The sequence below is a fragment of the Pollicipes pollicipes genome, unplaced genomic scaffold (genome assembly GCF_011947565.3).
Source record: "Pollicipes pollicipes isolate AB1234 unplaced genomic scaffold, Ppol_2.1 Scaffold_4740;HRSCAF=5597_pilon_pilon_pilon, whole genome shotgun sequence".
In the NCBI taxonomy this organism is placed as follows: Eukaryota; Metazoa; Arthropoda; class Thecostraca; order Pollicipedomorpha; family Pollicipedidae; genus Pollicipes; species Pollicipes pollicipes.
In genome coordinates, this window is record NW_023596545.1 from 43,162,413 (window position 1) to 43,173,940 (window position 11,528).

At 55.1% G+C, this 11,528-nt stretch overlaps 1 protein-coding gene across 1 annotated transcript; it reads right to left on the reverse strand.

The window, feature by feature from the left end:
* Window positions 1–498: 498 nt before the first annotated feature.
* LOC119099296 (actin-related protein 3-like) lies at window positions 499–9,880 on the reverse strand. The gene is given in 10 exon segments (XM_037222421.1): window positions 499–908; window positions 1,386–1,469; window positions 2,238–2,456; window positions 3,088–3,231; window positions 3,233–3,257; window positions 5,167–5,315; window positions 5,619–5,776; window positions 6,582–6,738; window positions 7,129–7,309; window positions 9,655–9,880. Coding segments are annotated over 10 exon segments (1,257 nt in total). The 5' UTR covers window positions 9,699–9,880; the 3' UTR covers window positions 499–812.
* Window positions 9,881–11,528: the final 1,648 nt, after the last annotated feature.

Here is an 11,528-nt window from a genome sequence, read left to right on the forward strand (position 1 = left end):
CGTCTTGAGAAATAAGAGAAAAGAAACAGAAGGAAATAACCAGGCCAATAAATAGGAGCACTTCGGCCAAGTAAATCCCAGCCGACGCTGTTGCACTGCGGAAATACGCTGAACTCTAGATGCAGATTCCCAGAAAACTCCATGAATTTAATTACAAAAGCGTTAGCCACGTTAGAGGCCGGGTACAAAACCAGCATCACCCTGACATTCTGGCCCTGAAACCTCAGAATCACCCAGCCCCGGCCATCGTAGATTACGACAAATCCCTTTCAACAGCCGGAAAACTAATCTAATGTGCTTCTTATACCCCGAACGTCAAACTCCTGGCTGCGCTCAAGTGAGTGTGGATGATGATGATGATTTGGGGTTTTAGGGCGCATCGACTGCTGAAGGTCATGCAGCGCCCATCAAGTGAGTGTGGAAACGTCCACAACATTCCCACCTCATCTTAAACGCTTCGACAGCCCGGTCATACAGCGTAACCCGCACACAACTGGCAATACAGGGATAATGTATTCATTTAAATATTCAAATCACACGCGGGCGGCTGATATCCAAATTAACAACAAAGCACTGATTTGGCCCGCACTTCTCACACCGCTGCTACACGCGACGCGCGCAGTCCGCCAGCTCCCCGTCTTTGCCGCGGCCACACCCCGCCCGGCGCGGAACCGAGATGGAATGGCGTCTCACGCGCGCGACAGAGAACCGCTACAAATCGTAAGAAAAGGAATTCGCGTGTGAGCTTATCATGGCGCGCAGCGGCGCCGGTCTCTCCTCAGCAGAGGTGCTGGTCTCGCGAGCGGCCCAGCTCACGACATGGTGCCGAACACCGGGTTGTGCCGGCAGATGCTGGGTCCGTACTCCTCGTACTGCGCCTTGGTGTGGCACACCTGGTAGAACTCCGGCTGCGGACGGGCCGGCGCCGGTCAGCGACAGGTCAACACAGACCGCCGGCTGCGTCAGCGGAAACAAGCTGTCCGGGGAACCCACCGCGGCTCCCACAACCCTGACGCCAGTGGCCGGACAAACCACCGTGCTAGCTAGCCGCCAAATCCAATGCAATTTCAAGCGATGAGGCTTAAAGGTGCGATGCAAGACGCGACAGCGATCACATTTTGCCCTGACATTTCGACTCAAGAACCTCTAAAAGTCGCACAACCCAAGAAGGCAACTCACCACCTTCTCCCCATCAGATCACTCGCTTCAAGCGTGTAATGAATTTCGCAAAATACTCCGGCTCACTGGCGCAACACACAACATCCAGCACCACAAACACTAATTAATGTGTGCGTCCAGCGCCACCTAGCCGACCATCGGCGGCCTGTGGCGGTGGCGCCCCAGGGCGGACGCCAGCGCCCAGTGCCGGCGGCGACAGGACCCACCGTTGAGGCAAGCATGCTGCCGCCGAACCAGACGGCGTAGCGCTGCATGTGGTGCGAGATCACCTGCACGTCCATCGGCTTCGGCTGTAACAGCGACCGCCGCGGTCAGTCAGCGCCGGCTCACGCTGCCAGCGACGGCGCAGGCCTCCGCTCGGCAGGAGCGAAGGCGGCACGCGTCGATCCAGAATGCATTTCGGGTCGTAGCTGCATCAGTTCACTGACGTCATGTGCCGCCGCGCTGACCGTGCTCAAACCCTCACTGCACCCGGCCCTGCTCACGCCCCAGTAACATCGACGCGTCCCTGCCCACACCCCACTGACATTGACAAGTCCCTGCCCACACCCCACTGACATCGACGCGTCCCTGTCCACACCCCAATGACACCAACGCGTCCCTGCCCACACCCCACTGACATTGACAAGCCCTGCCCCACACTCCACTGGCAGCGACGCGTCCCTGCCCACACCCCACTGACATTGACAAGTCCCTGCCCAAACCCCACTGACATTAACAAGTCCCTGCCCACACCCCACTGGCAGCGACGCGTCCCTGCCCACACCCCACTGACATTGACGCGTCCCTGCCCACACCCGACTGACATCGAAGCGTCCTGCCCACAACCCACTGACAGCGACGCGTCCCTGCCCACACCCCAATGACAGCGACACGTCCTTGCCCACAACCCACTGACATCGACGCGTCCCTGTCCACACCCCAATGACATCGACGCGTCCCTGCCCACACCCCACTGACAGCGACGCGCCCCCGCCTATATCCCACTGACAGCGACGCATCCCCGCCCACACCCGACTGCCTGTACCGCCCGCCCCGCTGCAGCGGCGGCCACTGACCGTGATGCGTCCCTGGCTGAGCGCCTCGCTGCGCTTGAGGCGTACGTCCACCTGGCGCTTCACGTCACGCTGCAGGCGGCGGCTGAAGTCGCGGAACATGGTGCTGCCGCCCGAGAGCACGATGTTCTTGTACAGCGGCCGGCGCACGTCAATCGGGCAGCTCTGGATCACGTTGTCCACGATCTCCGAGATCGGCGTGGTGAAGTCCGGGTTGGCGAACTGGCCGGCCGAGGCGAGACGGCGCGCGTGAGGTCGGACCGCGGCGCCGGAGCCACGCATGGAGCGCGCGCCGGACAGGGCACAGAGCACGCGCTGGACAGGGCACAGAGCACGCGCCGGACAGGGCACGGAGCACGCGCCGGACAGGGCACAGAGCACGCGCCGGACAGGGCACGGAGCACGCGCTGGACGGGGCACGGAGCGCGCGCTGAACAGGGCACAGAGCACGCGCTGGACAGGGCACAGAGCATGCGCTGAACAGGGCACAGAGCACGCGCTGGACAGAGCACGGAGCACGCGCTGAACAGGGCACAGAGCACGCGCTGAACAGGGCAGGTGACGCACGGCCGGCACGACAGGGCGCCGAGCTGGCCAGTCGGGCCTCGCGTATCGCGTGGGGCTGGGAGGCATTCATGTAATCCGGACATGCAAGTTCATCCAACCAGCAATAATACGAAATGCGTCCAAAGCGAACTCCACTCCACAACCAAACACGGGAGTGACTGCGCCACAGATGCGCCCACACCACACCTCGGCACCGGTGTCCGTCCGACCGGCTGGCTGGACTGCCGCGGGTTCCGACAGTGACGGCGCTCCCCTCCCCTCCCCCGCCGCCCGTGGCACAGCCTACCTCCGGGTGGAAGAAGATCTCGGGCCCCAGGAAGCGCTCGTAGCCGACGTCCACCTCGAACGGCTGCTTGGTCACCGAGTTGACGCCCTGGTACTGCCGGATCCACTTAGACGGGTCAGAGTCGTACTTGGCGAACTCTTTTGCGAATGTCTGGACATATGTAGGAGTACCTGAAATAGGTTTGGAGGCTCACGCGCTGCTCACAGAATCGGGCTTTGACGATGGGGCACTCACTGAACGTCCCACAGGAGCACTACTGCGAACATGGTAAAACATTCGCAACGAGCAACATTCTTCATTCACGGCACCTTCCTGCTAGGTAACGTACAGATCACGAGAAAACAACAGCAGTCACGGACAGCCGCAGCCACAGGCACTGTACAACTGTACTGAACTGTTTCAGGATCCGAAAATTACCGCAACGACACGCGTTCAGTACACGAGCAGCGTTTTGGGCGAACAGTGACCTCACAAGTCGACGCGCCCTAACATCTCCAATCATCACCACACGAGCAGCGTATCGTGCGGCCACATCAGCACCCCGCCACGGCCGAGCGCACGCTGCCAGAGTCCAGCCGTAGTCGCAGTGGTAGGTCTTCGATAGCAGCCAGCACCAGACAGTGAGCCAGGACCACCGAATACAAGCTCAGGTGAGCTCGCCGCTGGACCAATCGAAACGATCGCCGCGATGGTGGCCGTTTTAGACGGCCGCTCCGTCGGCTACTTCTTTCCCACGGATTCGCAGTAATTAGCCTCTAAAAACTTCTTGGAACCATACATATGACGGAGAATTGTCTTCAAACACGATTTCCTGCCTGCTAAAGTTGTTTGGTTCGTTGCCCATGTCAACACGTGATTTCGAATCGATGAGACAACTGCCATCGACGGCGTTTCACAACGATGAACCCAGCACCGAGCAAGAACATCGTACATCTAGTTGGTGCACCAGGCCATCCCACTGCAGCATGCCGGCACTCGTGTGTGCTGGGACAGCTGGTCACGCTCCACTGCCGGGCCCTGTGTGCACGTGCGGCCGGCAGACGGCGGCCGGCCGCGGCGGTAGGACCGGGGCGGGCGCGCCCCGGTCCTGCCGCCGCGCCGTATCGGGGCCCTTCCTGCCCGGCCACACCACATCCGGCCCGCTCCGGGTGCTCAGGGAGGGCAGACCGCCTCACACCACACCGCTCCCGGTATCGGGCGGCACTGAACAGAGACGACCCGGCCGGCCGGCCACCTCTTAGACGGCCACCGGTCCGCGGTACCGTCATGCAGCACGGCACCGCTGGCGGCGCTACAAAAGCAAGACCCTGACGGGTACAAAGAAGCTCTGGCTAATGATGCCCAGCTGAAGCCAATCTTCCAGTTACATACAATGAAGACGTACTCGGACAAATACAACAAATTCTGTACAAGTATAACTGAATGGCCAGCATGCAAATACATAGCTGTCTGAAGAAGCAGCCAGTATACCTGCAAACACTACAATGATCATATGCGACCACCTAAAAGGCAAGTTACCAATCAATATGCAGTGCTCAAAACACCAATTACTACAGCCAGAGTAGAACATGTCAATCAAGCATTACGTCACATGTTGTGGGCAGGACTGCCGCGTCCGTGTCGTTGCACAGGCACACCAAGAAGATTGAGAAACCCAAAGAAACTGAGCCTTGGCTGACCAACTAATCAGATCGCTAATACAACCACACAAACTATACAACAATGAATGGTACTGCACTAGTGAGTCATAACACCCTGTCCTTAATCTGTCGATAAGCTAGCCACTGCAGCCACAGTTGGCACTACGTTCAGAGCCCGCCAGTTTGTTATGACACCCTGGTATTCATATGTCTTTCAGGGCACCGACAACTGTCACTACAATGGGCGCAAGTCGCATTTGGCATAATTACACTGCATCACCTTGAATCATGCACGGTTAAAACGGCATGTGAGCAGCATTTGATGACTCAGAACAGCACACGAGTTCAAAAGGCCCGCCCCGCACCACCCAAAACAGAAGCGCCGTCGCCCGCTACGCGAGCCCGTCGCGCCCGGCCGCGGCGCCGCTGCGTCGCTCACCTCTCCTTGATGGCCTTGGCCGTCTCGAGCGACTGCTCGGGCGGCACGCCCACCTCACGCTCGCGCAGCAGCGACTGGATGAAGTAGGTGATGTTGCGGCCAGCGATCGGGATATGCTTGATGCAGCTGCCGATCACGTACCCCTCCGCCTGCGCCCGGTCAAGGTCGGGTCAAGGTCGGGTCGAGTGGGCCACCGAGCCCCACCAAGCCACCCGAGCCAGCCACACCACCCACCAGTCGCCACAGCCCCAATCCGGCGGCACAGGGCCACCGATAACTACACAGCTCCCCTGAATAACTCGACCCCTATCACATGTACAGGTCCATCACGGCGGAGAGCACCAGTCACTGCCCGGAAGGCAACGCCGGACCACACCTATAGCTGATAGGCGATATAGGCGATAGATGCCCATCGGCGCGTGGCAGTGGTCGAGCCGCGCCAACCGACTCACCACGGGGATGACGTGGGTGACGCCGTCGCCGCTGTCGATGACGGTGCCTGTCAGGGTGCGGTCGCCCACCTGCCGGCTCGTCCAGGAGGCGGCCAGCGCCAGCACCGCCTGCACCGCGATGTACAGGCCCGGCACGTTGAACGATTCGAACATGATCTCTGCCGGCGGCGGGCGGCAGTCAGGCGTGCGGACGGTCACGGCACGTGGCGGACGGTCATGGCACGCGGCAGACCGTCAGCACACCGGGCACGCCGGAAGGCAGCGTGATTTCAAGACACATTGCCACTCTCAGGTCGGGTTGGGTTGGGTTTTGATCACGACAGATACAGTGCATTGCACGCATGATATTTCACGGCAGTAAGTTGACACCACGTGAATAATACACGGGTGTTGTTCTTATTTTTGTGTGCGTGCATATTGATGCCACAGAATGCTTGCTGATCAAAAATGAGTGGGATCAGGCCGGGCAAAACAGCTTTCTAATTTTACCTGATTGTTAGACCAATCGGTGCAATTTTACCTAACTGTTGGACCAATCAGAAATCTTTGTTGGTTGGGGATGCGCATCTGCCGTGTGCTCGCGGTTCTCGGGCGGGTTGGGGATACACACCTGCCATGTATTTGCGGTTCTCGGGCGGGCCGAGGAGGCGCACCTGCCGCGTACTCGCGGTTCTTGGGCAGGTCGGGGAGGCGCACCTGCCGTGTACTCGCGGTTCTCGGGCGGGTTGGAGATGCACACCTACCGTGCACTCGCAGTTCTCGGGCGGGCCGAGGAGACGCACCTACCGTGTACTCGCGGCTCCAGGGTGGGTTGGGGAGGCGCACCTGCCGTGTTCTCGCGGTTTTCGGGCGGGATGGGGATGGGCACCTGCCATGTACTCGTGGTTCTCGGGCGGGCCGAAGAGGCGTACCTGCCGTGTACTCACGGTTCTCGGGCGGGTTGGGGGGGGGGGGGGGGCGCACCTGCCGTGTACTCGCGGTTCTCGGGCGGGTTGAGCGGCGGCTCCGTCAGCAGGAAGTAATGGTCTTCCGGCTCGGCACGCAGGTACTTGAAGATGGACTGCTCCCAGAAGCGCTCCATCAGGTCCCAATCCTCGATGATGCCGTGGCGGACCGGGTACTGCCAGACGGACCCGCGCACAGGTCAATATCGGTAGGCAGGGTACACAGCGCGGCGTATGCCAGAACAGCGGGGCAGCGGGGGCAGCCACCAGCACCAACAGCCACTCAACTGACCAACAGAAAAGGCCACAGATGCCTGCAAAAGCCACGTGCTGCGTTTACGATCACGAAACGCGAAATTGTTTCGCCTTTATAGGGAACACTTGGTGAAATAGCCCGAGCGCGACCGACCGGCCGTTCAGACGCGGCATCTGCGGCGGACGCCGAGATGGACGGACGGGTCCCATCTGGCCGAACCGACCCCGGCGCGCCCGGCGGCCCGGCGGCCCGGCGGCCCATCGGCGTCGGACCGCCGCCGCCGCCGCCGCTGACCCGCGTGGCGGCGCACCTTGACGGCGTAGCCGGTGGCGTCGAACGCCTCGTCGCCGATGAAGAAGTCGAGGTCCTCGACACCCTTGCCGAGCCGGCGCGCCGCCTGGTCGCCGATGCGCGCCGACTCGCGAATGGCGATCGCCGACGGCATGATGAACTGCGGCTCCTTGTTGCCGGCGAAGCCCAGCTTTGTGTACCTGCCGCAGACGACCGAAGCACGAGCCGTCACCGGCCTGACAGACGGACTGCACAGGGCCGGCACGGTGAACAGTTTCGTCGTCGTTCGTCCTCAATCTGGGGAATGGCTGTTTATGTGCAGAAAAATGCTCCACACATGTCTCTGTTGGCACGGAGTGGTACTCAGGGTGTATAAAAATATTAACAAACTTTTGTGACTGTTAGGGTCACATTGTATGTGGCTGTGAAAGCATTCAATGTTTCAAAATATGATGCATATCATGACTTTGAGGGCAGAGTCTTCTGAACATGGTGTATTGGAGGTCATTTACCCACAGTAACCAACTTTGGATGCACCCAAGGAATGAATCATAAGCAATCCTCATTATTATCATATTGCTTCACTGCCATTTAAATATGTTCTTACATAGAACTATAGAACAGCTGTCCTGTGTCTGGTGCACACAGAGTGATCCCTGAACTGGATTGAAGAATGTGAATGAAGTCATATGCTCCAGGGAAATTCAGATGATCCCTAGAGAAAGCTTGATACACATGCTATTTTCACTCCTCCAGCACCAACTGCTGCTAGCTGACGGCTTTAACTAATGCCAGAGTAATCACTGCATGTTCTACTAGCCTCAACATCTATACAATATTGTGGCTCCCCTATGCTTCATGTAGAATTAAAGAAGTACAAATGCATGCCAATGTGATCAGTGTTCTCTTTACAAGAGGATTTCCAATCATTTGTAGCTGATATTTGGTTCTTCACGAGACAATTCTTGAACAATTTTGCTTACATAAAATAATGAAAACCATTTGGTAATGGGCTTTACAATGCAATGTTGGAGCACAATTTTACCCCACAATGAATAACACATTATAAAAAAGAATCACTGATGTATCAAAGCACTTAGTCAATATGCTATCCTTAATACTATTTCAAATTCTGGATTTTCTTGTAGGCTTATTGATCATTTTACCTATATAGGATCATTTCCAACTTGAAAGCCTCCAAGCTTTCAGTGCTTGTTGCAGACAAGTGTGTGTTGGCAGGCTGAGTGCCTCCTGCTGCATGCAGCCAGGTGGCTTGAGCAAGTCAAACTACTTGTAATAACTATATGCCAAGTGGACTTAAAACTATTGCCAATGTTGTGGATCTGACTGGAACTAACATTGACATGATTACACTATTCAACACAAGATAGGCTTCATGAAACATGCTAGATGATCTCCCTGCAAATTAGCTCATAGCTACAAACACTGAAATGACCCTTGCTGATTGAAGAATCATCAAGAATGCCTGATCATATTCATGCTAACTAGAGCTGGTAATATGAACCCTGGCCCCACTTTCTGATGATAAAAGCAGAATTTTGTGGCAAAATTTTAACATGCCACAGCACTGACAAGGCCTATCCTGCACCTGAAACATATCTCATATCACCAGCCACAAGTTGGAGGCAAACATTTCAGTGTGTGCACACTGTTAATGAAGCATCAGAATGTAGTGCACAGTCACCACCCATTTCAACACAGAGAGTCAATGTTTCATAGAAGCATGACGTAGCAAACATAATTTCAGACAAAGATACTCTACCAAAAATTGCTTGCAAAAATGATTCAAACTTAAGCACTGTCTAACCTGGTCTGAATTTGTTGCAAGGAAGCAAAGGCTTTAGTGCACAGGCTTCTAGCACAGTGGATGTATTTTTTGGACTGGTGTGCTGGCAGAGAGGTGGACAGGACTCTGAACTGAGTACGCCATGGGGGCAGAGAGCCTAATAAAGGATATCCTTAACAAAAGTGATAGCTGGTACTTATCTAAGTGCTATCAGGGAGACCAATGACACTGACATATAACATACTTCTGTTGCTTCCCAGCCTTGGACAAGTGTAGAGCATGCAGCAAATTAAGCAATAATGTTCCTCATAGCACCACATTAAAGAATAAAAAGAATATAGAGCAAATGGCACAATCTGAAAAACTACCATGAGTCCAGTAGTGTTGTTTATTAGCCCCAGATCTTAGTTTGTCCCTCTCCATATTCTTGATGAAACATAACATGCAATGAGAAAAAGTAAGCATTGCACAGTGCTTGTCATTTCATTTTTGGTACTGCTTGCCTCCCATAATAAGACGCTGAAATAGAAACCTACAAGACAAGTGATACAGCCAAAATGATGTGGGTAAAATCCTCTGAAACACATTTCAGGGTGGTCAAGTTCTCAAGCTCTTTGCTCACTCTCCCCTGCCCCAATAACTTGCAGTATTCGACGCCCCCGCCAACGATAGTAAGCTGAAATGACACAAGAAAATAAAGGGCCAGGTAGTTAATTTGCGATAGTTGGCTCTCCTCACCCGGTTCCATTGTCGATCACGCAAGCTGGGAGACGACCAGTCATGATTGCAGCGGGACAGGTTTCTAAAAGACGTTACAAAACTTAACAACAAGGACTGCCCAAGTTGCAAGAGACCCTAGTTCCAGCAGATGAAAACGTATGCATAAATACTCGCTAAACGCCCTCTCACGCACAACCGCACAGGTTCACACCGGACGGGTGCGGCCAGGCGAGGAGTGCCGGATGCCCACAAACAAATCCAACGTCAAAAGTGGCGCACCGGTGATTCATTTATGTATCAGGCCTAAAAACTCATGCAGCTAAATATATTGTGTATTTTGAAACACCCGATGTGGCTTGCTAGCTCGTTCAGGAATTATGGCTGAAACCGGAAATACGTCGACCTTGAGGAGGCCAGAAACAGAACTTCCTTGATCCTCCACGTTCTTTCGAATCTGCCAGATCGTAAATCCCGATGACTCAGTTAGTTAGAGCGCCTGCCATCCGATTAGTGACAGATAGAGGAGAGGCCGCGTTGGGGGGGGGGGGGGGGGGGGAGGGGGAGGACGGGGCAAAGAAACATGCCCACTCCTTCGACCCGGATGTAGTCCACAGTAGGCTCAAAAGGGGCCCATAGCCAGGCAAACAAACGTAGTTCCTTCACACAAAAGGTAACAAAATTTGGCGTCTTCAGCCATAAGCATGCAGGCAACCACAAGCAATCGAAAACGGCAGTGAAGGGCCCGCGAGCAAATATATTTATTCGCTGATTAAAGGGAGTATTCCACATTTGTAGCGAGTTTTGAGCTGAAATAGCCATTTTGCAAACCACTCGGTATAGCTCATAATCTTGGAGAAGATGGCTGGCGAACTAAGCAAATCGACACGTATGTTGTGCCAATGCTACACCTGGTTTTCGGTACTTCATTTTTGAATGGAGAGCCCACCGCTCTTTTCGGGGGCCCTGTCTGTCAACCTGCTCTGGGGCACTCGATTATTCCGGGCCCTCTACATCGTGTCGTGGGTATTTCATATTTGAACGGAAGGCCCTACGCTGTTGCCGGGACCCCATCTGTTAACCTGTTCGGGCACACTCGAATATCCGGGGCCCTTGCGCATTGTGTCTTGGGTACTTCCTATCTGAATGAAGGACCCTGCGCACTTGTCCGAGACCCCATCTGTTCGCCACTTCAGCCACACTAGACTGTTCGTGGCCTATTTATTGGGTCATGGTGTTTGAATTTAGGGCCTTACACTTCTGTTTGGGGCATCTGATAATCTGCTTTGGTATACTTCATCCTTCGGGGTCTCTCCGCACTGGGTTTTGGCTACTTCTTATTTTAATGGATGACCCTACGCTCTTGTCAGGCCCCTTCTGATAAGCTGTTCGGGCACATTCGATCATTCTGGGGCTATCGACATGGGGTCTTCGGTGCTTCCCATTCGAATGGAGGGCCCTACGCTCCTGTTTGGAGTCCTATTTGTTAACCTGCTCGGGCATACTCGATCATTCGGGGGCCCTCTACATTCAGTCTTAGGTACTTCCTATTTGCATGGACGGCCCTACGCTCTTGACGGGGGTCCTATATGTTAACCTGCTCTGACGCACTGGATTATTCGGGGGTCCTCTGCATTGGGTCTTAAATACTTCCGATTTGGATGGAAGGCCCCACGCTTTTTTGGGAACCTTATCTGTTAACCTGCTCGGGCACATTCGATCATCCGGGGGCCTTCTACAATGGGTCTTGGGCACTTCCTATTGGAAAGGAGGGCCTTACACTCTTGACGGGTACCCTATATGTTAACCTGTTTGGACGCACTTGATCGTTCAGAGCCCTACACATTGCGTCGTGAGTATTTTTTAGTTGAATGGATGACCTTATGTTCTTGGCG